Source organism: Hippocampus guttulatus, chromosome 15 (assembly GCF_054856545.1).
Source record: "Hippocampus guttulatus isolate MCC_2025c chromosome 15, RoL_Hgut_1.0, whole genome shotgun sequence".
NCBI classification, from domain to species: Eukaryota; Metazoa; Chordata; class Actinopteri; order Syngnathiformes; family Syngnathidae; genus Hippocampus; species Hippocampus guttulatus.
Genome location: NC_141275.1, coordinates 6,286,252 through 6,314,169, shown reverse-complemented (window position 1 = coordinate 6,314,169; position 27,918 = coordinate 6,286,252). Strand labels below are relative to the sequence as shown.

The 27,918-nt window shown below is 42.9% G+C and overlaps 1 protein-coding gene across 1 annotated transcript in view; it reads right to left on the bottom strand.

The window, feature by feature from the left end:
- rnf43 (ring finger protein 43) overlaps positions 1-27,918 on the bottom strand; it is an 88,029-nt gene that overhangs the window by 4,697 nt on the left and 55,414 nt on the right. Inside the window, exons 3-8 of the mRNA XM_086131766.1 lie at positions 4,765-4,839; positions 4,531-4,662; positions 4,100-4,201; positions 3,626-3,796; positions 2,372-2,474; positions 52-1,518 (exon numbers count right to left, since the gene is read on the bottom strand). Of these exons, the coding sequence (XP_085987892.1) occupies positions 52-1,518; positions 2,372-2,474; positions 3,626-3,796; positions 4,100-4,201; positions 4,531-4,662; positions 4,765-4,839 (2,050 nt within the window). The remainder of the gene's footprint in view (positions 1-51; positions 1,519-2,371; positions 2,475-3,625; positions 3,797-4,099; positions 4,202-4,530; positions 4,663-4,764; positions 4,840-27,918) is intronic.

Genomic DNA, 27,918 nt, shown 5'->3' with positions numbered 1-27,918 from the left:
GTTCAATAGTTGGTCGTGTTAGAATGGATCAAAGAAACTGACAACACTCACCCTGATTGTGGTACATTTTTTGGCAGTATAAACAACTGTCTGTGTTGCGGTCTGCAGCAAGGCCATGCTGGGACCTGCAAGGAGGTCTCTCAATCGAGGTCTTGGTCCCCAGGAGATGAGGCTCAGAGTGGGCCTCCTGCACCCGCTTTTGCCACACAACATGGGCCCCGGCACAGCAGGGCCAGTCGTCTATACCTCCCGAGTCCAGAATTAGAGGTACGGGAAGGAGGGCGGGGTGAAGTTCAGGGGGAGAGCAGCAGAAGCCCGAGCTTTGGCCGAAGTGGATGCGGACGCTCCGATCATCCTGAAGGTCCAAGCTCTGGTGGAAACGAACAGAAGGGTGGTCTCGCCCACAGCTCCGTCCGAGAGCTGCGGGAGAATGTCCCTGGTGGCAGCAGTGGGTTTGTAGATGTAAGGGGATAGAGGACACCAGGACAGAAGGCCCCGAAGACGTGCTCGGGTCCGGATCCCGACCTTCTGTCCCAGAAATGGGCAGCAGATGTGTACAGTCTGGTTTTTGGCACTGGCAGTGACTTGGCTTTGGGGGGGCAACGGGTGAGTCTTTATCCAAGACGAGTGCAGGAGGTGCTGCGGCTGCACCGGCCCCCTGCTCCTCATCTGAGCCTCTGCTTGGGTCCTGGCTGTGCTCCCCATCATCATAGTGGTGGTGTCTATGGCGGTGGTAGTGGATGTGGCTAAACACAGTCTGAGGTTGCTCCTCAGAGCAGCCAACTTTGTTCACCACAGAATCCAGAGACCTGGGCCGGCCCTGGGCTTCCACTTCGACGGAGCCCGGCCCATAATACACAAATGGATCGTAGTCGCTACTCAGTGAGCTGCGGAAAGTGGACCAGCTGCCGTAAACTCCCTGCAAGGACACGTCAGTACAGTTCAAAACTGAGTCGCTGGAGGAGCCGTGGCACGGCCCTGAGCTCGAGTCACTCGCCGGCCCGTCGGCCAAATATCCACTGCGATCCGTGTGGTAGCTGCCGCCGGAGCAGCTGCCCTCGTCCAGTCGACCATGGGCCGCCACTCCGCGGCTTTGTGGGGTGGCCGAGGCGATGTGGTGCACTCTGGAGTTGGAAGCGCTGCGCTGAGCTGGGCAAGATGAGCGGTAGTTGTGGCAGGACCGGCGGGGGGTGTAGTGGTGAGTAGAGGTCCTGCAGTTACCGCCAGTCCTGTGAGGCCTCCTGGGACCCTCTGCTGGAAGGTGGTACCCACAGGGGACACCCAGCGGCCTGCTGGTCAGCAAACGTAGGGTTTGGCTGTCCATTGGAGAGGAGGAATTGTAGTGGCCAACAGGGGGATACGAGCCCGAGGGACCACGAGGATAAAGTGGCCTCATAGAAAATGGGATGTCATGCTGGGGGAACGGGTGGTTTCGTGGACTGCTGTAAGGCTGAGGGTGGAGGAAACGCTGTTCTGGACTGGATTGGTGTCTGTTCCTCTGGGCATGCCTCTCCGCCCCTGTGGATTACAACCATCGTTACAAGACATGCTACACTATTGTTTGGTATCGATGCTCATTTCTTAAATTCATAAAAAAAGTGATGCCAAAGGATAATAAATCAGAGAATCTAAAAACAAATGTTATTTGATGGCCAATGAGAAGAGGCAACGATACTTTTAGCTCCTACTTTCCAGTCATTGCCCTTATCATTTGGTATACCTGCATCATCGAATCAGAGCCAATACAAGTTAATAATAACAGCATTGTGCGATGTCGTATAAGGCGCTGTTTCCAGATGTTGACTGAGCTAAGGCACATATATGACACTAGAGATCCCTAGGCATAATATACCCCCCCCCCCCCCCACCAACAAACACAATACATAAAAATAAATAAACACCACAAAAAGTGGGTTCATAGATTGGTTGTCAATGTGCCATGGCATAGTGGTTTGAAATTATTGGTATGATGTCATCAAAACTAAACACGTTCAACTATGACAATGTCCAGGTAGACGTCATTGGAAATTAAAACTAACCTCTCTGAGAGTGCCAATGAAGGCGTGGATGCAATCTATTTCTGCGGTCTGAGTCAATGGAACACTCTTTGGCAACAAGACGAGAAAAAAAAAAAGGGACTTTCTTCTTCATTTGTAACGTGCCGACTTCATTCTCCGTGAAGCAGGAAGTACACTGCGAACTAACCGCCCGATGAACACTCAAACAAACCGCTTTATTTATTTTTACCTTTGTAAACAGGTCCACCTTTGCAAAGAACTGCACTCTATTCAGGAATGTTCTAGTTATTTTTTGATCCAGCTATTGTATAACAGATCTCATTAGATTATGTGCAAATGGGCTTTATCCTCACCCATGATGTTGTGCATGCACAGAGGACAGGTGCGGTGCTGTAGTAACCAGGGATCAACACAATCTTTATGAAACTCGTGAGCGCAGGAGATGATCCTGAGATGCTTGGGTTAAAAAAAGGGGGGGGGGGGGGAGAGATGAATGTTAATAAGAACAAGTTATATTAGGGGCTGGACAATTCATCAAAATTTAATTGGGATTTTGATTTTGGCATTTCTCGATCTTAAAATGATTATGGTGCCAAACATTGGTCTGTGTGTGAATGTTCCCAATGTTGTGATTCTGCCCTCCCTGAGTATGCTTTTAAATGCTTAATGCGACCCCAGTTGGAGTTTACTGTAAAACTAAACAAACTACAAAAACACTTTTGCGTATTGTATATTTAAATATACTATGTTTTGTTTTTAGAAAAAACGGTGCCAGTGCTATTGCTAGGTATGTAAAATCGCATTGACATGCTAACATGAAATTTGTATTAGTTTCCTGGTATAATATGCCTTCAAATAACACATTGACATGCAAACACTGTCGAAACACATCGATGCAAGTAACATAACGTTACTCAAAGGCACATGTTCTTCCCAATCTGTGAAAAACGCATCATATTGATAGATCTCAATCACAACTTTCTTTCTCTACTCTTCTAATGTCTCTCCAAGTGTGTACTCCATCAATGGCATCATACTGCCCCTGAGAGGCCACAGCACACACCGCAGGAACGGCCATTATTTATTTTTAATACGTTTTTTAAAATGTGTTATTATTTTAGCATATTCTTACCGGTATTTTACTTTGTTATTTATTTATTTTCTCTTTTTTCTTCCAAGTTATTTTTAAAGTGGAATTCTCAAGGATTCAAGGAAATTTTATTGACATTTCCATGAGATATGGGCAAGGAATACGATACCAGAAGTCTTATGTTAGCCCAGGATGCCCCAAGACTTGTGCAAATAAAATAAAGAACAACAAAATAAGATTAAATAAATATGATTAAGAGATAAGGGAGATGCATATTAACGGTTTGAATGTGTGCAATGCAGCAACGGGGTTGATGTAGCAAAGGTGCGGCTGCAGCTTATGATGGTCGGAGGAACTGAGTTTTGGTAGTTGAATTAATACTAACTAAATCATCACTTTGAATCAATCATGATTTCAACATCACTCAAAATTAATTGTGATGGTTATTTTTTTTCCATAATCACCCAGCCCTAATTATGTCTTAAGCTCAGGAGGCCCTATGCTCAGTTCCTCTTACCTGGCCATCCTGGAACTCCTCCAGGCAGATAGCGCAGACTGGGGTGGAGTTGGAGCTGCTCGCTGAACCCCAGGCCCCACGGGGGCGCTGTGAGCCTGAGCACCCCTGAGAGATGTAGGTTTTGGTCTCCAATCGACTAATTGCCCGCATGGTCTGCTGATGCACCGAGTCCTGCATGAGTGAGGCGACAAGTTAGAAGGCTTACGGAAGGAAAGGCTGTTTGAGCATTTAGCCGATATCCTTGATGTCCTGCTGAATTAAGAACTATAGAAACACGCAGATGTCAACTCGCGCAGTTTTGCCTCACTAGTAACATGTACTGTAGCAATCCTAGTCTGCCAAAGTTGTCCCATTAGTGAGGATAAAGAGCAGACTTGTGCATGGACCTTAAGACGGATATCAGGAATATTGAAAACATGCTAAAATGGCTTTCTGTAAAGGTTGACGTGTAAGAGTGTTGTTGGTTTCACTTACCCAAGTTCTATTGGACTTGCATTTGTAGCGGAAAGCAAAGATGAGGATGATGGTCACGATTGCAAAGACAATGGTGAGCAGGATACCCACGTCATAATGTGGCTGAAAATGGAGCAAATATTAATTATAAGACAGACTGCATCATGCAATTACAAAGAAAAAAAAGGAGGGCAACAGCCACCACATGCTGTCCATGCAAATGTTTGTAACATTGTAATTATACATTCTCATGTATACAATAACACACTAAAAGTCTATTTAGCACAGAGATTAGAAATATTGGCTCATGTCATTGAAATCTCACAGTTCAAAAGTTCTTCCCTGCAACCCTTCAAAGAACTGCCCCCCCCCCCCCCCCACCCCTCTCCAGGCAACAAATGAAAAGTCTTGCAGCTGTGTGTGTCTGTGTGCTCTTGTGAGCCTGTGCTTACCCATCTGGGCTCCACCAATATCTCAATACGAACTTTAGCCTCCTCGTTCTTGTTGACCAGAGCCATCAACTCCTCCGCATCGTCAGCATCCACCAGCACGACCGGGCGGGGAAGGGAATCTGTTTCTCTCAGCTGAATGACAGTTGTGCAAACAAGCAAGATGCAGAAATACCACCAAACTAGGGATCATCTTTGTTTTGACATAAGTGCAGGTTCTAGGGCCTTCACACTCACCTCGACAGCCGCGTTGACATCATCGCTGACATCGAAAATAACCGCCTGAGCTCCCTTTTCCAGTGCCATGCGGGCCTGCGGGAGGAAACACAGGACGAGAGTTATAGATGCACATCCACTATTTTTCCGACATCTTTTTACTTGATGCATTTGAACAAGAATAACTCTCCTTTCCCTTCCTCAACCCCCTCCCCCCGAACCCCAGCAAATGACAACATGACATGATGCAAAGATAGAAAAGGGAAAGTCAACCATGATTCAGATTTAAATGAACAGAATCTAGTGATTAAAATCTTGGGGACAGAAAAATTAGCAGAAAAAAAATATATATTTTTGAGAAAAGTCAGGTAGTCACCCATCTAGGGCCTCAACTAAGAGAGTTTGTTGACTCCAAGAATGTTTCCTGCCGAACGTGTTGGGTCTTAAAAACCACCAACTTCCCAAATTCCCCATCTAATCTGACATAACACAGAAATAAGATGTATTTTTGTTTTGAGTTAGTTCTTTTTTAGCATTTTTTTGTAAACCAGTTCACAGTGTTTGCAATGTTATGGGAGCACGCTGCTTTGCTAACAAATGCCTGGGCCAACGCTAGCAACTTCAGCTCTAGCTTCGAAGTAACCACAACATGGAGTTGTCTCAAGTAACCAAAATGTTTTCTTTTTTTTCCCAATACGAATATGACATATACATTGCTGACAAAATAACAGGCATATCTGCCACTTAAGCCAAAAATGAAAGCACGGAATGCTCACTAGGTGGCAGTCACACAATGACAGTATGTCCTCAGCACATGTTCGGCTCCCCTTTGAAAATGTGTTCCTGGGAATCTCATGGCCAGAGTACCAACTTGCTGCTCGGCCAAAAAGCTTTCTCATAACGTTGAAGAGCGTGACTGTTATTCCTGAGTGAGGGGGGGGGGGGGGGGGGGAAGTTATGTGGAGTCACGCAGGCAGAATGACAGCAAACAGAGCGGAGTCATTTGATTGTTCACACGTTTGTTAAGACTCAACAAACGACTGTAGGTCATTACCTATCCGACAGACTTACAAAATATTTCATCCTCCGATTATTTATTTGTTTGTGCACGCTTAAGGGACTGCTCTGTGTGCGTCATGACAAACATTACAAGTGCCCGCATTCTGCTCAACTGCTTTGCATCATTGTTCAAAATAAGCAGTGCTTACTAATGCAGTTAATTTCATAAAACAAGGCTGCAGGACCCCATCAGAAATATCACACCATCAATAACTATAAAGTACCAAAAAATTAACCAATAGTTATTTGTTAGATTGACTAATAAGTTACAATGTCACGATGATTGTCACACACATATTCCCCGCCCCCCCAACAAACCCTATGTGAAAGTACCACAGTACAGTAGTACAAATAATTTGAACTCCAAAAAGAACAATATTAAAACATTCTAAATGTCTAAACAGACCCTTACACACTGACATACTCAGCACAGTTAGTTGCACCAAAGGTGTACAAGGTGCAACCAGCGTTAGGGTGACTGTGCCTTTCTGGTGTGCTCACACAGATGTCGTGGCTTTGTGCATTGAGATAATTCGATGCATGGTGACAACAACATCAATGTTTGGGACAGGAACAATCATTTTCATCACAGTAGCGGTCGTCTTGCAGGATACAATTCCCACTCGGAAAGTGGCTTCCTCTGATACTGTACAATCGTGGGGTGCTCTGATACAACATCAAAAGCTGGCAATTGAACTTCAACCTGAACTTCTGCAAATCACCAAAAAAGATGGCTTAGCTGTTTTAGGTCACTTTCAAAAAAACGTCCTCTGTAGCTTAACAAACCCTAGGGGTCATATTTGATCAGGCCATGGGTTTTAATGAAAACTAAAACGATACCTGCTCCTGCCTCTTACACCTTTACCTCCTCCACCCCCCCAAAACATCTAAATTCAGGTCAGTTTGATTTCATTGTAAACTATAAACGAAACCACATTCGACTGTCTCCAATTTGTACATAATGCCAACACAAGGCATTATGAACAAATTGCCCCCCCCCCCCATATAAATTGGTCGTCTCCACCATGCTTGGTGTATTTGGCGTCATTTTATTGTCCTCTTAGATCACTGCCCTCTGCCTTTTACTTAATGTCCTTCGCACAAGATTAAAATGGAAATTTGATCGAGCCTTGCAGTCTGTATATCATCCGAATAGGATTGGACCCCACACACATCGACGAGGATAAGACCTAGGTCCAAAAAAAGGTTTCAAGAAGAAGATTTAGTCAAATGCCAAACGGTACAGAACAGTCATCCCATTCACGCTCATTGGCAGATATTTGACATTTCATGTAACAGATGCATATATTTTGTTGATTTTCTTGTTGGATTCCTGTCTGTTTTTTCCCCCAAGCAGTTGCTTGTTTACTCATTCCTCTGTCTGGCTCTCAAGCGAGAGCCTTTTATCCCAATGCAGCTGCATGCTGCAGCTGAAAACTTTGCTAAGAAAGCAACGAGACCAGAGTGAAGCAGTCAAGTTCGTGAGTTGAAATACAACAATCAACCTGGCAGGGCACGTCAGATAAATATTGGTCATTGTAGCGATTTTTTTTTTGTTTAGGGATGAAGGCGGCAAGGCGGAGAAAAAGTCACGCGCTCCCTTCTCAACAGAGGTGGGTTGACCTGAGAGGCCATCTCTGTGTGAGGGCGTCTGCGCTTTCAACAATGTTTGTACTATGGGCCCATTCTACAAAAGCTCACAAACGCGTTTCACAAGCGTCGCCAGAGGAGAGCGTGAAAACAAAACGCCACCTTTTCATCAGTGTTTCATCACATGCCGGCGAGTGACAGGCATCTCTCTGCGTCTAATGAGGAGACGCAAGCAAACTGAATCCGCGTTCACAGGACAGGCAGGCGGACTCGGGTTTAAAAAAAAAAAGCATCACTCACTTGATCCATTTCACAAGTTAATGAAAAACCTAGTTTGGTGAGCGACAGCACTGAAGGCCGAACATTATTTAACACTTCAAAAAAGGGAAAGTTAATACATGACAAGAAAGGAACAGACACTTCCTTGATTACATGCAATATTGTTAACGAATCCCTTCTACGCTTGTGCCCTGTTAACACACATAAATTGACAGGAAAATTCTCACTTTTTTTTCCTCCTCTAATTAGAACATTTGGGGTCTAACACAGACAGAGTGAAATGTTTGAAATACTTTCTTGCAGGTGAACGCTACAGTGGGCAGGTTTGAGCGTACATTGTTACATATACCTTTGGCCTTACTGCCTCTCATATTAGAAAAAGGTCACAAGCACACTCCCCATGTCTCTGCTGTGTGACGCAGCCGGAAGTCACTTATGAGATCTCATTCCAGGATTGAAAGCGGTTCTACTTCATCTTTACGCGTGCAGAGGATAAACATAGGAATACACTAACTGGACAAGTAAACACACCCACTACGATGCAACAGACATGGCATTTGTCAAACAGTCCTTCTGGTGAACAAGAGAGAAAGTGACTATGGGGTTAAAAAGTCACAGCACTTACTGTTTTCATATGAAAAGAAATGGTGGGACAACAACCACTTAACATATGTATATACTCTGAATATAATAATACAGTACTCTCTCGCAACCCACTGTTATTTGGATCCAAGTGGATATTATCTCTCCGGTTGGCATAGTGACAACTTCGTGTAGTTGCACTATAATTCATATCTCACTTTCATCCACATCTGATGAAATGTCTCTTTTGCTAAATAGATGAGTGGATAGTCCTAGATTACATTCGGAAAGTCTTTTGGGTCACTTCAACCAGGCAGGGTCGTGATTTTGCCACACTCCCCTCCGCCAAATTCTGATTCCTCATCCGACAGCAAAGTACAATTGCACAGAAACATAAAGAGGTTGCGGTCCTTTCATAAAGTACAAAAACGTTTATTAACTACAGGAGAGTATTCTTTTCCTTGCCAGGGCCGCTTGTTGCTAGGCAGAGATTCGTGGGCTCAATCATAACTGCCCCATTTGCCCAAAAAAATGAAGGCTACATGTGAGCCGCAACCCCCGGGCTGAAAAACTGCTCCTAGCTATCGAGTTTTTGCACTATAAATTTATGAGATAATTTTCTGAAAGCACAATACTTTGCAATTTAATCACTGCTCTGTATTAATAATAACATGTGTATTACAAATGGTGGAGCTGCCCTGCGATTGGCATGTAATCAGTTTAGGGCCTAACCACCACATGCACAAGGATAGATGGGACAGGCTCAATCTCGCCGATGACTTGAGTGAAGATGAAAAATAAAGAAAATGAATGGAGCGCTCCATGCATCAGCTACGTCGACTATTGAAATGTTGATGCCATGATGCAAACAGATGTTGTTGGTGACCACACACACATCGAGCCAGTGATCTGCCCTCTCCTTCAAGGGGTGGCCTGCTTGAGCTCAGCCAACGCTATTTGTTTGCATCCCTGCTCCAGTGTGGTCTGCGAGCCAGCGAGCTGGCATCACATCGTGTTCTCCACATGGCAAAAACGACCCGTTTCACATTCACGGGGGTCATTCCTGCACTTTATTTTGAAGGTCACTTCACATGTGCAGACCTTGCTATTTGTTGTGGGTTTAAGACATGGGCATAGTCCCTTCATTTTGCAGCCATGTCCTAATTTCAACAAAAACGCACAGATCCCCACAAGAAAAATACTTAATGTTATGACAATCGTACTTTGTTTTTTCTTCTTATTTTCTTAACATAATTGAATGACAATACATAAATCAGATGTTGTGCCTTATCCACAGTTAATGGGCTCTTCTCAGTTTCGGTATGATTGTGCTTATTGAAAGGGGGGGGGGGGGACCATAAAATCTTCGTTGAATGAATTTGGTGTGGAATGAAGGTAACTTGACAACTTTATCAAACACTTTTGAGATGAAAGAAGAAATCTTGTTGGAAGTCTTCGACCAGAGCCGTATTTTTGCCACCACTCATTCACTCCCAAAGACGTTTTTAAACGTCTTTTCAGACTTGGTCCAGAATTGGCTGGTACTGAATGAGTTAAACATTTTTAGTTGAAAAAAATATATCTATATCTTTATATAAAATGTATGTTGGAGCAGAAAGTATATATAGATCTATATCTATATATAAAATTTATATTGGAGCAGAAATGACTGTGTGGCTCTTTGGGACCGACCAACGCAAGAGTGCTCCTGTAAGTTTGATGACTTTGTGGCTATGCTGTGTGGACACGTGTCTGCTGTCCTCCACAGCTGTCTCCTCTTCTCACATAAGACAACGCAGGTGGTTCTAGTCGGTTCAAATACGGGTGTAAAAAGGTTTGGACCAAATTGTAACATGCCAATTGGTATGTTCTGTAATTTTACACATCTTTAGACACTCCTCTTTTTTTGGATACAGTGAATGTCATGTTGGACATTTCAAATAACCCCACGTTAAAAAACAACAACAAAAAAAAACAACCCGACTCATTATACTTTTATAATCAATCAAGCATACTGCTTTTTGTGGGGACCATGCAGGTTCTCTTTCCGGTGTGACTACCCACATCATTCAGTGCAGAGGCAAATTACACAGTGGAATCCTCTGTGTGGCGCGACGGAGTGAGAGTGAAAGAGAAAGGCCTAGAGGCGAGGGGAAGAGTGAGGCGTGCATGCTGTGGTTCTGCCGTTGCATTAAAGTATCTAATGACAGAGTACAGAGCAGTGTGCCTATAGGCCCAAGGCGGGACTCTCCCTGCCCTGTCATTTCTCCAGAGCGGCTCGGCACACGGCAAGCATTACTGCGGCCCAGGGACACGCCGCTTGGCTAAATGAGGAGCAGACAGGGGTGTGGGCGCGTGGTGGTGATAGCAGGGTTAAATGGCATTGAAAACAGGTGCAGTCTGCATTTATGTTGTGGACATTGTGTTTGACAGGTCATCCACTTTAATGTCAAGAATTTGACCCACAAGGACCGCTGCACTTTTAACGTAAATAGGAAACTTTTTTTTCCTTCCTTTTCATCTCTTGGGTTCCCCCCGTGGTTATCAAGTGTAATATGGCACAAAACTTCCAACTGCCTGCATGTGTGACTTTAGCCCCTTACAAGACCCAGGTTGTCTTATTTTTCGTGGCTTTTATTTTTTGTGGGACACCAAGATAAGAACCGCGCAATCGAGGGTTTTGAAAAGCAAATTCATCATCTTCCAGGAAGGGCAGCAGTGCATAAAATATGCTCAGCGTCAAATTCAAGTTTATGATGTTAGCTGTCCTGTAGCATCCATCCATCCATTTTCAACACCGCTTAACATGAACAGTGTCACCGGGGGATAGTTAGCATGCTATTTCCATTTGTTGCACAAATGTTATCTTATTCATAGTCACTTGCCTGGTCTTTTTGTAACAGTGTCTTGAATTCTAATCTTATGTTAGTATCAGTTTCAAACATGAACTCAACAGGGTTGACCGTTCACTTTGTGTGTTCCTGGTCAACAGAGATTATCCTGAATACTTTATGATCGTAAAGACTAAAAAAAAAATACACACACACGAGGCACATCTGTGAATGTGGCTTTGTCGAGTTAAGACTAGGCTCTCACACCTGTAGTTTGCTTTCTCAGAATCAGTTGACGGGATTGTAAATACTGTGCCCCCCTGGCTCAGTTTGTATTCACACAGTAAAAATTCCAAGCGTACCAAAATGCGTGAACACAAACCACGGTCTCTTCTCTTATTGGTCACAAGAATGTAAACAGGAATACGTTTGCCATATGGATTAGCAAATGGTTAGTGAATGAAGTGGAGCCAAACTGGCATTATTTTTATTTTATTTTTTTTTTATAACATGAACAATTATGAACTTTTATGCAGGCTATAAAAGAGCAGCAAACAGCAGATTGCGCTCGGCACGACTTTCTCTTCAGTTTGATGAAAAGAAGATGTGCTGTCAGACATCGATGTGGCTGCTAACTGCGAACATGTGAAACTAAGGCCGCGTCTGTTAAGTCAACATTCTAATCTGTTTAGATGCCACATGTAGTTACATCACCATCATGATATTCAAAAGCATGGTGGGAGCTTATTATTGACACACTAGCTTATCATGTTAGCTGCGCGTTGCATCACAGAATACAAAGGAGCTGAGGGCTACAAAGACATTCAGAGTGAAAACAAAAGCTCCAACAGCGAGTTGGACTTGTAGTGGACCGAGGCCAGACGGCTTTCGTTTCACATGTAAACCACGCGATAGAGTTTGCACCTTTACTGAGACCAGTTGATTTAATCAACGCGTAGGCGCAGCAAAAGAGGATACAAGCTAACATTAAATGAATTATTAAAAAATGTAGCCGGTTCTTATATCCATAGCCAAAGCTTGGTCTGAAATTGGCTCGTAACACAAAACGATGCCTCTATGAAGCCATTACGAATGCCCGCACACTGCTGCCATCTTTCTAAACACTTGCTGCACACAATAAATTAAACTTTTAATTACAGGCTGCATTCGTAAATTAATGCGAGCTGAGTGCGCTCTGCACTCCGGCAGCACACAAGGACGACAAAACATTGGCTTCAGAACTACGCAAAAGTTTTTCTTTTTACATTAAAATGGCTTCCCTTAACCATAACCCTGCGTCGCATTGTAGCCAAAGGTACAACCCTGGTGGATTACTGCACCTTAATTGTTGTGAGAACCGAAAGTTGGGCCCTATTTTTGAGGCACTCTGAAGAACTGACCGGCACAGTTGAACGATGTTTTGAGTTTTTCAACTGTCGGAGTGAAGCAACACGCTCAGAGTGTATTTCCGAACGTACCCACAATGAGGTAATTGGGATTTGTGTTCATGGTCTGGGTTTCTTTCCCCCACATCCCCCCAACCCCAAAATAATAATCATCATAATAATTTTGGACTGGTGCAACTTGGAAGGAAGAAAAAGAATGCGCAAAATAGCGAGGTAAAACTGCAATCGTTGAAATTATGGTCACTAATGAAAACCTGCAATAGAGCGAGGCCACAATAATCGAAACGCCAAGTAGCGAGGGAACACTGTGCAACCAATTGAATGTTTTTGGAAGCGGGTAGCATTTTAAAAATTAAGTGAAGACAGCATTAACTGTAACTGCGTGACAAATTATTCTGTGTGCGTGTGTGTGTGTGTGTGTGTGTGATATGTGCTGACTACCAGTCGACTGAGTGGCAGTTGAATTGGATGAAGGAGGCAAAGGTGTGGCTTTTTCTGAGTATCCATTACTTACTTTGATGTGAGGCCACTGTAAAGAGTCGGGTGTTGGAGGGGGTTTGAACGTGAGGAGGAGGGGCGTGCGGCATGTCAGGGCAGGTGAGCGGATTCTACACTCTCGGGTAAAGTATTAAGCCCGAGGGGTGGGTCTGAATCACACACTCCTCCTACTTGTACTTCCCATTCATGAGCACATTATTCAGAGACAGGCCATCTGAAAAAAAGGAACCCAAAGTGTGTTGAAACGATACACCTGATCTGAGCTCATTCAAGTGCTGGACCAAACCGCTCACTCTGTCCACTTTTACCAGGGTGCCCGGTGCAGTGTGACGCAGATTTGAACTGCAAAGGAAAAGATGACGGGAGTGAGCCAAATGCCACTTGAAATGCAATCGCTTGCTTCATGCATCTTTGAAAAATAAAGGAAGCGGCGCAGGTGGGGACTGACGTTGCCGGTAAAATCTGGTGATGGGCCCGCCCGCAGGAGGTCCAATTTTAAAAGTGTGACTCTCTCACGACACTGATGTTATTTGCGATATGGAAAAAAGAATTTAAAATCTGAACAAATCGAAGTTGGAACTCCTGGAAGAAATCGTGCTGGAGTTCTGAGGGTCTCCTGTAATTTCACAAAAGCTGTCCAAACTTGAAATATGTCAACAATTCTTGAAGGCTACACACTTCTGGATATACTTTAATTACAGTGTGATTTGACTGTAATGTGTATAATTTGCTAAACCACCTGGGTTGCATGTCACGCAGGGAGATGTTCGATGCTTTGATCATGCAGCGATTAAAAACACAGCAAAATCCACCTCTGGTTGCTGTTTTTTTTCTCTTCTCCGTTCTCCCATAACAAATCATCTGATCCAACAGAGGAATCTCTATTATTTGTTGTGCACTCGAGCAAGCTATTTAGGTGGGGAACCTGCTTATTTGAGGTGAAAGAGACACAGATGCTCTTCAGAGCTTATCTTGACGAATGTCTTGTAAATGTGGTCGAGAAAGAGCAAGTCCATGTTTATTTCTTTCATTTTTGGAACCGGCTGATACGCGTTGTCATGAGTCGGGGAAGCCAATTAGAGAGCCTTTCCTGGCCGTTAAAAGACGCAGATAATGTCCTTGTTTTCATAAAGCATCCTGTTATTTAATCAAGCCAGTAAGTGAGAGCCTGACACCCCTCCTGCAGTGTTGAACTACCTCCCTCCAGTCCCGCCCGTCATTCCTGCCTTGAGCACTCATTCAACAGCTCTTGTAAGCTTCCAGGAATTCATTCTTGGAATAGGCCATGCAGTGAGCCATGTCTCTTTGCAGATCAAACACAGACGCATACACACACACACACACCGAACACAGTGACACACGCCGCCTGTAAACACGCAGCACGAAAACAACAAAGCTTCGAAGATGCAACTCTGTATTCCAAGCTGCCTTGCATAAGTGCAATAACAGCGATTGTATATTTGCGCATAACTTCCAGAGAGCCGAGGTCATCGATGACCACAACGTGTGTCAGTCAGCATACGCCACTTGACTTATTGTAAGCCATAAAAGAGTTTCCACAGAGCAATCGGGTTCCGCTAATTAAGTCGCTGGGGTTTGAAGGAACTGTTTTGCAATCTTGAGTCAATCCTGGCGAGATATAATTATAGTACAGGCAAATAAAACTGGGTAACCACAAAATCGGAAAAAAGATAAAGCGTATCGCGGTGTAAATCTAAATTACTTATGTTGAACTTGTTTATGCCAAATATAGCGTGTTGGGTTGTTTGGTGAGATGCACGTCAAAGCGAACATTGAAATCCTTCAATCGCCTGTAATCGTAGAATTGGTGAAATTCGTCAAATAAACGACATGAAAAAATGACACTGTGGATGTCATGATGGACAATAAGGTTTTCTCATCATTCTGAGGCTGGGCTGAATGTGTCCGCCTAAACGAGTTGAGGATTCCAAAAGGCAATTTCAAAGATCCGTTTTTGACGCAGCTTCCTGTTCCACATACAGTATAAAATCGCATGGATAAGATAAGGAAAAAAAAAAAAAAAATCACACGCAAAGCTGTATGAAGGGGGGTGGGGGGGGGGACAAACACAATGAAATCTGCAAAAGACTTGTCGAGGCTTTACTTGCAGTTAGACTTTGAACTCTTGACTTGCCAGCCTCTCAGAGTCATACAAATGTAACTTCCTGCAGTCCACATAGGCCTACTGTCTGCACTACAAATGTTTTTGTCAAGCCCTTGTTAAAAGTCAGCCGGTGGGGTGGAGCACTTGGCGCTAACCTCCCTGAGTCACACTTTAAACAGGTTCATACTGAAAAGGAGAAACCCTTTGTCTGCATTGTGGCGGCATTGCAATGGTTTGGATGCTTGATTCCCTGCCTGGGGAGGGACGTTTTTGGTAACACTAACCTGCCTTTTTCCGCCTAATAGTGCTGGGCATTTGCCCAAAAACGGGGGTGAGAAAGATGAGAAAAAAAAAAGAGCGAGAGAAAGACAGCAAACAAGGCACATGTCAGTAAAGTGTGAAGGTGTGTCTCTTTTTTTTATGGGAATTTTTCACTTAATCTCATAAAGGCACCATGAATAACCTCCACCTGTTTGTCAAGCAGTTCAAAAGAAGCTCCGCATGCCTCCACTTGCCGCCATATAAAAACAACATTCTAATGCAGACCTTAAAGAGGGCCGGCGGCTCAGTGTGTACAATGAGAACTGGGATGTGCCAGACTGGTCGATTAAAGGCAGGAGGGTGGAGAAAGAATTAGGTGTACATGGGAATGTGAGTGACAACAATGGGGAAAAATGGGAGGGGAGAGATGTGAAAGTGGAGAGGAAAGTCACGACAAACGTTCCTGTCAACAGGCCTGGTTGTGACCTGATGGACTTGACCTAGAATAACGAGATGGACTAGATCGGCAAACCCGCACTTCGCTGAATCAACTTCTTGGATTCCCTTTTTACGGAAAATGGAGCCAGTTGATTTTTCGTGAGAAACATGCCTTTAAGTTGCATTGAATGTCCAAGGTGAAACAGCATGACGTCAAGTGAAATGTCAGCCTATTGCGCAAGGCGTCCATTTAGCAAATATCAAACTCATTTAGGGATTAACCGTAAGTGTTTTTTAATCCGTTCATCAATCAAACGTTCTGTTTTTGAATGGGAATCTAAAATGAAAAAGGAGATAATTTGTTTCTACAATCTAACAAAAAAGGAAAGGAGAAGGAAAATGATTGGCCACGTACTCCGACTGCCAAGAGAGAGACCGGCAAGTGTGGCCATGGACTGGATGCCAGAGGGTGGAAAGAGGAAGAGAGGTAGGCCAAAGAAGACCTCAGTGAGATGGGTGTCAGCTGGCATGGAGCAAGAAGGGTCGCCAGTGACCAGAACAAATGGAGGAGACTCGTCGCCCAATGCTCCAAATAGGAATGGGTGGAACTAACTAACTGACTAACTAACAAAAAAACAAAAACAAACAAACAAAAAAAACGTTTTAGATTTTCATAGTTACACTTTAGGCGCGGATACAAAGTACAAAATTGATTCATTTTCAATTCAAATTTAATAGAATTGGTCTTGTTTACATGACCACCGTTTGGTAATGGACAGCTGTTACGTGTGAGTCACCCGAGTCATATACACTTACTTTGCACATGGTTGAAAGAAGTATGAAAATAGTGCTGTGAACCCCAACCTTAACCAAAAAGGTTGAACACCTCGAGCCCAGAACGATACGATCAGACTGTGGTGAAAGCAGTTGCCATGTCTTCCTTCGAGAGTCACACGATTCAGTCCCCAAAACAATTTGAGACTGCGGTAGTAAGCCAACGCTAACAGACCTCCTATTCTATGAAATGATATTGTCTATTTTATAATTTGGCTGATGGATCATTTGATGTCTAATGGTTGTGTTCCTGACTGATAGCTAACAAGCTAACATAGCGTTGCTAATGCCAAACTTCTAAATCACATAAACTCCAATTGAATATTAATTTTTATTCAAGCCTAAAATTGGCATATAAAAATATATGCATTTTCCCCACTTTTTTGTGTGTTATTAAAAAAAGAAATAAAACAACCAGCACCATTTTCTTTTGGCCAATTGTCATGTGAAAATGGAAAGAATGACTGAAAAAAATATTTTCGCCCTAATGCTGCAGCCTATTCCAACTGTCTTTGGGCAATAGGCAGGGGACACCCTGAATTGGTTTCGAGCCAACCGCAGGGCACACAAAGACAAACAACCATCCGCACCCATACTCACACCTAGGGACAATTTAGAGTGTTCAATTAATCCGCTATGCATGTTTTTGGAATGTGGGAGCGAACCTGAGTACCTGGAGAAAATCCACACAGGCACAGGGAACATGCAAACTACACACACTTAAGGCCGGAGACAGGATCGAAACCACGGCCTCTGCACTGTGAGGCGGACATGCTAACCAGTCCATCATCATGCCACCCTATGGAAACATTATTTTAATAATTTGAACCAATTTGAACAGATTGGCCTTTCAAAGTTCCACCGTAACTGTGTCAAATTCTAATACGAATGTGGCAGAAGAAAAAGAAGAAGCAACACTCAAGTACAAGAAGACGAAAATCTGAAGTTACACTGGGCAGAAGCTCAAAGCTATGCAATTTTTAAAATGCAACTAGACCACCTTACACAATAGAATGTCGAGAAGGTATTTCATCAACTGCCATAACCGTCCTCACAATCACACAGAGAAACTGATAACAGCCATTTTCTCAGATGTTGCGCGGTAAACGGAGCTGCAGTAATGCGGCCGAAAATCAAAGCCTTTTCACAAAGGTAATGAAGAAATAACCAACCCATTGACGATAATTCTCTGTGGTTACAACTTGAACAAACCTACGTATGAGTAATCTGATTCATTGGATCTTGTATGCTGAACATTTTGTCTTTGTTATTCCAGGAAAACCAGTCTATAAATAGCTAACATGAATCTGTCCTCTGAACTTGCATTCAGAAGCGGGCGCAGCCAACTTGGATGCATAAGATGTGGACGCTAGAGGACGACGCTAGCTCGCGTGTACACGTTTCTAGATGACACTATGTGGCTAGGCTTTGTAGTTGCAAGGTCCTTGACAAGATTGTGGCGGTGAACAGGGCTCTACACTGACTTCATAAAGACTCTACTTTCATGATAAATGCTGGACTTCCACAATTTACAGCAGCATAACTTTCCCTTCAACTCGACAGCGCAAACTCTTTGACCCATTCCGTGGGAGAGCCACAGTGCAATATCCTGCCTGGCAACATATTCATCAATTCCCAAAACGCTGATTGACTGAACGTTAACAAAGGCTTTCTTAATTGCTGAATGAATGCCTTCCGCGAAAAAGTCACGCACTGTCTGTCGGTATGTATTTAGCAGTAATCAATTAGTATTAGTTTTGACTGACTTGCTAAAATGAATGCATTAAATTCTAAATGTAAGATAACCGTTTTTGCTTATGTGGGGACATTGATGTTTTCGTGTGTCATAGGTAATAGGTAGGGGCGGACGTTTTGGCTGAACGCATACAGGCACCCTGACTCCGCAAAAGACACCTATTTTGTATGAGGACTGATGGTCGTCTCATCCAACACTACAAGAAACCACAAAAACAGCAGCTGTTTTGTCTTTTGCTTTCGCAGTGTCGGCTTTTGGATTACAAAATGCACATGCGTGCAAGTATGTTTACGATAGGGATGCGCGAGCTGTGCGTGGAAAACATGCGTCTATGGCCTGCGTAGGCAGGTGAGAGCATTAAAATGTATACACTCGGCACAAACGCGACCAAATGACATTCTGACTCTCACATGCTGAAAACCTTGTCGCATATGTGACCAATTTGGTTGCTGTCCCAAGTCGCTTTTTTGATGCCGTCAGTCTGAATTTCCAAAATAATTTGAAAATGTGTATTTTGTGATTTGTCGCTTCATCATTCCTTATACCTCGAGACAATCAATGTTTTTAAACCAAAAACAGTGAAACACTTCTACAACGAAATCATGTTTGCAGCAAGAAATTTTTCACAACAGGGGACTTTTCACTATAGCAAATTTATCTCAGATGTAAACACACACACACACACACACACACACACACACACACACACACACACACACACACAAACATATGTGTACTCTTTATTTTTATTCTGAACGAAGCAGTAGAGGTCGCTGTGGCATGCTGAGGTTGGATTAGACTTTTGCGGAAGGCTTGTTTTCATTGTAGTGAATCTCGTTTCGAAGCAAGGGCAGAGAAAAAGATTTTGTACAACGCAACAGGGGGAATTTTCATTTTAGGGTGAGCACAAAAGTGGGAATGGTTTTAATTAGAGCTGTCAAACGATTAAAATATTTAATAGTTAATCATAACTCAAATTCGCTAAAAATTAATCGTGATTACTCACGCATTTTTTATCGTTTCTGAATTTCCTTTTATATTTTTTCCCCATTTTAATGCTCTCATCAACATGGAATCATGAATGAGTTTTCTATGTGCAAAATACAAATATTTACTGAAATAATTTCGATTTTCAATTTTACATGAACATTTTTTACTTGGAGCAGTTATTCACACTTAATCTCTCACACAATATTACTGTCCATCAACAAAAGTGAAAACAATATTTTGTCACACAACAGCTGCTTTAACAGCTCTTTGTATGGAATCAAAACAGAGCAATATAACATTATAAAGTGTACATCTAAGGTAAACTAGTACTCAGCCGATAGTGGATTTAAGGCATGGTTGCATACTTTGTTTTTCTCAAGATTGCTTTGAACACAGCAGTCAGGCTATGTTGATTCTCTTGGTCCTTCTTGCGCGCAAGTCTCTCTACGGTTTTGTGTAGACATCATTTCGGATGACTACACTTGGTTCGATGACAACACTGGAGACGTTTTATTTTCGCTAGGTCGCTACCCCTGCACTGCTGAACTTCACCATCACTGTCAGACGAACACAGAGAAGCGCCACCCGCTCTATTTATATTGACACGGAACACTGTAACCTTCCACACAAAATAGTTCCAAACAAGTAGCAATCGTGTCAGTGGCACACATCGTATACCTGTATGATACAGGTAACTTTGGTCTTGTCAGTGGAGCAATCTGGCAACTTTTTAAAAGCAAACCCTTCCATTCATAAACTCTTAAGTATCCGTTTTCGGTGTCTCGCGCTGCCGTGGCTGGCAAAACAGACATGGGCGTGGACTTCTGCAGCGCGCTTGTTGTTTTGTTTCTGGTGTATTTATAGAGCAACGTAACATCTGCTTGTGACGTGTGCCGCGTTAATCTCGTGAGAAAAAATTTAATCCCGTTAAAATTCATTTAAATTAATGCCAATAAAAACGCGCTAAACTGACAGCTCTACTTTTAATGCATTAAGATTTTTTCACACTAGGGGACATTTTCGCCCATGTAGGTTTCGTTGTAGAGGAGTTTCACTCTACTCACAGAGGTGCCACACAACATAAAAAATGTTTCCAAAAGATCTCTTTTGTAATTTGATGTCTAGCAACTATCAAGTTTTATTGTTATATTGTGCTCGGGGAGCCAATGCATGAGTAGAGAAACCTTAGAGTGTTGAGAGAAGTGACTGGAGCAGCAGATAACTCACTTCTCTTCCTCCTCTTCAAAAGAAGACATTTGCCATTGTCATTATGAAAGGAATGTCTTGGCTAAAATGTCAATTGTGGCTCCAGAGAAGCAATTTAAAGCCAGCTCTTGAGATTAAAAAAAAACAAAAAAAAAAGGTCTTTTTAGTCCAACTCACAACAGACGGAAGAAGCATTACAATTGGGCTCGTTAAGTAGCTTTTATGAATTATTTTTGTATAACAAACTTGAAGGGGGATAATGATGAGAATGCAGTGTGAGTGTTCTGCACTCAGCTTTTCCTACCTCGAGGCCTCTTTGAGCCTTTGCGGACGAGACTGGGTCTGAGTTCATGCGCAAAGCTATTTTGACTTAGAAGTCAAGATGGCGCCCGAGTAGGCAGCCATCGGCAAGTGCTCCCGTGAGCCTTGCTTTTTTTTTGTTTTTTGGTTTGTTTTGTCACTTTGTGTTTGTTGTTACGTCATGTGGACCTGATGTGGACTTTTTTCAGCATTTTCTGGCCACGACATTCATCAAGGAGGAAATTCTGTGCTTGGTGGTTGCGCCTTCTCGGCAGCATAGGTATACCAGCACTGTTTTTGCCTGGGAGGAATGTCGGCGCCATTTGACTGTCGTTGCTGGACAGTCCCGGGGCGCTTGTGTCTTGCGCCTGTTATGGGCAGCATTTTTCACAGCCCCACTTTGTTCAGCGGAGAGATCGGTGCTGTTGAACGGTCTGCGGCTGGATGGATGTAAGGCTTGAGGAGCCGATGATGAGAAGAAAGGAGCCTTAGCGCGGAGCGCCGATGCGGATGTGGGACTGGGAGTTGCGGCTTGGAATTGAAGTGGATTTACATGGGACAGGAGATGTGAGCCAATCTCTTTTTCGTCAATGGACGCTACAGCTTTGTGTTTGCTTTCAAAACTTAGCTTGTAGCAGACGTGTGCACATTTTCAGCATGACGTCTCTGATCCACTGGTGAAAGGACACTTTGATCCTCTCCTCTTTCATCTAGAACTGCTTCAGACAACAAAGTGTATGCAGAAAAGTGGTGAAGATTGCACGACTGTCTGTGTCCTATGTGTTGTGTTGTGTTATTTTTGTTATTTTGACTTCAAAATGGCGCCGCGTGAGTGGCTGCCTTTCCAGCAGCTCCTATATTTTGTTGTTCTACTTCTTCCTTTCATAACTTTGCTGCTGTGAATCGGGAATTTCTCCATTGCGAGACTAATAAAGGTTTTCTTATCTTATCTTATTTTGCTGAGCCACCCAAAAGAAAAATCAGAATAAAAAATACAATTAAAAAACCCCCCAGCATCAAAGGATTTTTATAATCACTGTGGTAATATAATAAATCCTGATGACGACAATGCCGTAGCACACCTGTAACTACAGGGTCAGAAGGCAACCACCCTTGTGGGGAGTGTGCCTATCAGAAGACAAAAACTTGAAATCTGAAGTTGATGGAGCTGAAATGTTTGCTTCTCAGTAAAATGAACATCTTATAATGGCCACTTTTGGCCAAGAGTGGTATCGTCTGGTTTCCGTCTCTGTTTCGGCCTATTGCGCAGCTTTCTATTTTTATGGTCTCGTTTTCTTACAAACCTTTGCGGCCAGTGGCGGCGACAGCCAGATGAAATCCTGACCCATGTGCACTCCCTTTGAAGTAACGAATAAGGGATATGACGCCCCCCCGCCCCCAAGAAAAAGAAGGCCTCGAGATGCAAAGCCTGTGTTCAGAAACACCAGGAGCATCAACGTGGAATACTACCCTCCGCGAGGATACACATTCGAGTGCAATTTTTATCAAAAATGTAATGCAATGGATTTATACTTAAAGAGAAAAAAATAAAACAAAAATGACAAGTCAATGTTTGGAATTCAACTTGCTGGATAAAAGTTAATTTAGGAACTTGAAGAGAAATACAGCAGCATAGCATTGTTTTTATTGACGGATTTTTGTGGGGGGGGGGGGGGATGTGGAAAAAATATTTTAAGATCATGCCTATGTGTATTTGACAAAAAATGTTACAAGGTATTTGGCGATCCGCACATACACGCATGCAGGTGACATTCCAAGTGCTTCTATTTTGGAGAGGTACTTGCCACTGAACGGCACTGCAGACATCTCACTGTTTGTGTATAAAAGTTTTGCGGTGATGGTGACGACAAACTCAACAAGGCTCCAATGACTTTATAGAAGGCTACGGTATGTGCTATTTCAATGAGGGCGGAGGAAAAGGGAAGAACAGAAAAAAAGTGTGAGAACATACTGCAGATATTTCGTCGAGAAGGAAAAAATAATAATAATCTCCCGAACCAAAGAGCACGTCATACAAATGTATTCAGCAGAAGCGAGCAGTAAATAAGCAGCTCAACAATGCCAACAATAGGAGGGAAACTGAACAAGGGCAAGACGTGAGGATGAAAGGTGCCGCCGATGGGGTGTGTTCTGCTGCTGGCGTGCTATGCGCACCTTTAGGCCAGAGAATTTTCCATTTATTGAAGGTGTCACATGACTGGAGAAAGAGAGAAAGAGAGAGAGAGAGACGCAGAGGGGCAAGCCCCCCGCAAATCACTCGCTCCTCGTTGATAGGAGTGATGACAGAACTGAACCAAGCTCAACGACAACAATGCCGTAGGTCCAAGTGACATCTGTTCACCGTGGACCTGCAAGGCCCTTTGGCCTGCAGTCTCCTGTTGCCGTGACCCTCTCGACCTGAAAACCCGCAATTCAGATGTGCACCGGATCGTTCTATTTACAGATGCTCAATGACAGGCGGCTTATGTGATGTTTAACGGGCGCAAGGATGCCGCCTTCCCCATCCGCCGACGGCATTGAAGGCCACCGGCGTAACCACGATGCGAGTCGAGATTTCGACAGCTTCTCTTGAACATTTCATCGCCCTGTGAATCGACTCAACTTGTTTTTGCACCGTCAGTCGAAATCACCTCACCAAAGCAACCCAGCCCATTTGGCAGCAACAAGTTGTTATTCAGTCTAATCTGTTTCCCACCTGCCCATCCCAACTGTCATAATTATGTTAATATTTGATTTTCATCGTCTTGCCAGCCGCACAACTCACCCGAGAAACAAAGCCACTGCAGAATGCAACGCGCAAAACACTTTTAGAAACGGTGACCAACAAAGGAATGCACTTTTCCAATGAGAAGGGGACCTTGAAACATTTTTCACATTGTTCATCAACAGCCATTTAATCGCAGTGAAACCAGCCGGTGAAAACTCAGGTTTCTCTCATGACTGGCCCGTCGAAGAAAGACCAGCACAGAAACCAGATTTTTTTTTGCTTCTGGATTTTGTGTTCTAATTCTCCCACCATGTACCCCGATTGTGGTGCTTCATGTTTGGGTGAAGGCAAAAGTCTAATCTCGTGGCTGGGTTGTCCTTGGACTTCTAACATAGCAGATACTTGACAACATGTCCTAACAACTGTCTGTGAATTTAATCTCAACCTTTTTTTTTTAAATAATCGGCGTTGTCAATTGCTGTGCCTCATGAGAAGAATCCCTGATTCATCAGAAACAAGCAAGCAGTCAGCACATTTGTTTTTGGCTGTGCTTCAGCAGCAAGACATCCCAAACTACTTGTTACCCATGTCATGTCAATGTTTTATTTTGTTTTTATTTATGACGCAGGGTCATAAATTTTTCAAGTTAATGCATGAGGTGGGTTTACGTTTACGCCTCCCCTCCGTGCTTAGGTGGCTTTTCTTCGGGGGAAATCTTCATTCCACATTCCAAAAACATGCATAGCAGGTTTACTGAAAACTAAATTGTTCTTAGGTATGAATGCTGTGTGTTAGCGGTTGTTAGTCTATGTTTGTCTATAGCAGGGGTCGGCAAGACCAAAATGTTGAAAGAGCCATATTGAACAAAAAAACAAAAAACAAAAATGTATGGAGCCGCAAAAAAATAAAAGCCTTCTATAAAATTTACAATGAAGGAAACACATGCTGTATGTATGTAGGAGACTGGACTGTCTCAGAATTGTTTGTTATTCATTCCTTTGTTGTGTGTTCACAAACGCCCCCATAGAATTTATTTTGTAATTTCCTCGCTTGATTTTTTTTGTTTTGGTGCATTATTTTCGCTTTTCTTAGTGTCAGTGAAGTGATCATTAATTTCCGTTTTTCGGAGGCTGTCTTTGAATGCCTCTCGAGTCGAACGAGAAGAGAGAAGGCACGGAGTTGGACGCAGATGTGTCTGTATTTGTCGAGACTGTTAAAAGCATCAATAAAGTGTACGTTTTAAAAAACCAACACCACAGCTCTCCTTTTTCAGAGCTGCAACATGTATCTATATCTATTTGAGCTATATTAGCCTACTATCAAAAACCTTTTCCATTTTCAAACATTTTTTTATAAAGCTCCAGGGAGCCACTAGATGTCGCTAAAGAGCCGCATGCGGCTCTGGAGCCGCGTGTTGCTGACCCCCGGTCTATACAGTATGTGCCCCGCGATTGGCTGGGGAATCAATTCAGGGTGTACCTGAATTCATCTGGGAGAGGTTCCAGCACACTGGGAGCCCTGATAAGGATAAGCGGTGCAGGAAATCGATAGGTGGCCTTGACTGGATTTTACACCATTAAGTCTCCCCCACAGACATTTCAACGCATACACTTGGATGCTAAATGAATCTCTAATTTCTCTAATCAATCTTTATGATTTGTTTAGAACAGCTCAAGGTAGGGTTGCTGATGAATTTTTTACAAACAAAGTTGTAGCATACAGGAAAAATGTTGTACTGGACATGCGTGTCCTGTACAGACGTTTATTGTCATGCAATATTTTTGTTGTTGGTTTCCGTGGCAGTTATGGGTAAAAAAAACAAAAAACAAACAACATTCGAGTCATGTTGGTCATTGGATACCTTTTGAGGAATGAGAATAAAGAAACAGAAGACTAAGATACCCGTGGATCTGGCTGGATAAAAACAACTCCTGTGGTTTGCCTGTTAGTGTCATTATGAAAGAAAAGAGTCCGAGTTAAAAAAAAAAAAAAAAAAAAAAAAAAAAAAAAAGATCATCATGCCCTAAAATGACAGCAAGGGTTGACACGAAGTAAAAATAAAGAATCAAAGTGTCGGAAAAGAAGGTAACCATTAGACTACATTAAGTGCTTACTACAAAGTTATCTTCTCATTGACATGATGAACTAAGACAGTGGCTAACTTTAGCTACAGAGGAAATGGGAGGGAAAAGACTGTGGCATGAGGGTCAAACAGGCGCAAACAGAGGACTAAAGGAATTACATGAAGAGAATCGAGCAGACTGCACTGCTTTGAGCAGTTAAAGGCAGAAAAAAAAACCATTTGTGAGGCATGTCGAGAGATGTGCCCTAAGCTACTTTTACATGATTATGAAGCTTGTGCGTTTGAGATGAAATGATCAAAGCAGAGTCAAGGAGCAGAGAATTTGGCCCTTGGGCTAACAGGAAGAAAGGAACCTTGAAGAGTGATGTTTTTTTTTTTTAACCTTGAAAAGGTCCCCAACTTTTAAGCAGTGATCAACAGTATAAATGCTATGTTTTGAAACACGATTAAATGCAGAGCGAGATGGGTTTCAAAGTGTGTGGGGATTAAAGTGGATAAAGGTTCCTGCTATGATGAAAAAAAAAAATGGTTGTCAGACGTTGCCGAACAGGTATCGTCTATCCGTTTGAAGACGCGTTCAAATTTCTGGCACAGACAAGCAAAGAAAACATTTCAGGAAGTGGGGAAATAAATGTAAACCCAGATCTCATTCTTTGTGTACCTGCTGCTTTTAAGATTTCCCCTCAAAGTTTCAAGAACACTGCCTTTTTTCCCCCCAGTGTGTGCCTGTGTTCTTGTGCCAATGAAAGCGATATATTGGAACGCGGTCACAAAAGTTTCTGAGACCACCGTCGCTATTCAAGCGATTAACTGCAAAACAGCATTCAGGAATAGACCAAGGTCAGAGGCACCCCCTACAGATAATGAGACAGGACAAGACAAAAACATTGTCATGAGGGTCATTCTTCTCCAGGCTTCCCTTGTTTTTGACCACTTCCTGAAACTGGAACCACTTGTCCTGGCCTGACCACCAAAGGAGATCTAATGACACCATCTGCACGGTCTGTAGTATGTCAGGCCAAAGGGTACAGGAGTGCCATGAGATTAATTTGTCTGTGACCGTGCTCGTAAAACAAAACAGTCTTATCACAAACCATCTGTCTCCAATGAAATGAATGGGAGCGACATTAATCCATTCCAGCTTCCACAACAAAACAGCAAAAACGTTTGTCCATCCATCCATTTTCCTCACAATGGGTTTTTATAGCAGTCTATAAAAATGTACTTTATATAAATACCAAAATCAAAATAAATGTAACAAAGAATTTAAGTTTTCTGCATCATGATTAGTTCCGGAGCCATGTAGACACAAAAGAAGAAGAGTTTCACAACTACAATGAATGCTGCAGTAATTTTACTAATTTATCACAGAGGATAAGGACTACATGTCTGAGTATTATTATATTGTCTGTATACACATATTGATGCTTATCCTCACTAAGGTTGTGGGCATACCGGAGCCTATCCGAGCTGTGTTTGGGCGAGAGGCAAGGTACACCCTCAACTGATCGGCAGAAAATCACAGGACGGTGTTTTAAACTTGCATCATGTAATTCTCTTTGTTTTTATGTTTTACCTTTGACATTTGAACTAGTACGGTTCCGATTCTTGGTACCTGGGAATTGATACTGTTCATCAATTGTACCAATTTTCTGTACTTTCTTTTTTGCGGCAATAAATATTGATTTGAATAAATCTCAAACTTTTTCAAGTTAACATTTATTTGACAAATTATATAGACTTTTAGAAATAAAACTATCGGTACAACATACAATGTAATATTTTGCTCAATCAATAACTCGGCGTGAATTACACTGTTTTTCGCAGAGCCCGCTCTTCTGCGCGTAAGGTACAATCGCTGGATGGGGCGCTGAAGTCGACCTGCACATTTTTCAGCTTACCATGTCGTATTAGAGATATAACCAACCAGAGGGATTGTTGCCAGACATCAGAGTGTGAAGTTTAAACCTAAGATGAGATCATTGCTCACACCCCTTTGTGTTGAAAGCAACTGCAGCTGTCCCAGATGTGCATCACCACCCATTTCATTATCTGAAGGTGCAAAGCCACAAGGTCTCAGGAACACAACACAGCAATGTCTCGCTTCAGCGAGCTCTGCCATAAAGGAAGCGGAGAGTAAATGGTAGCTTTATACCTGTGACCCAGCAAATTCCCAGGAAGGCAGGATGAAAGTGGCCTTTCTGGCTTT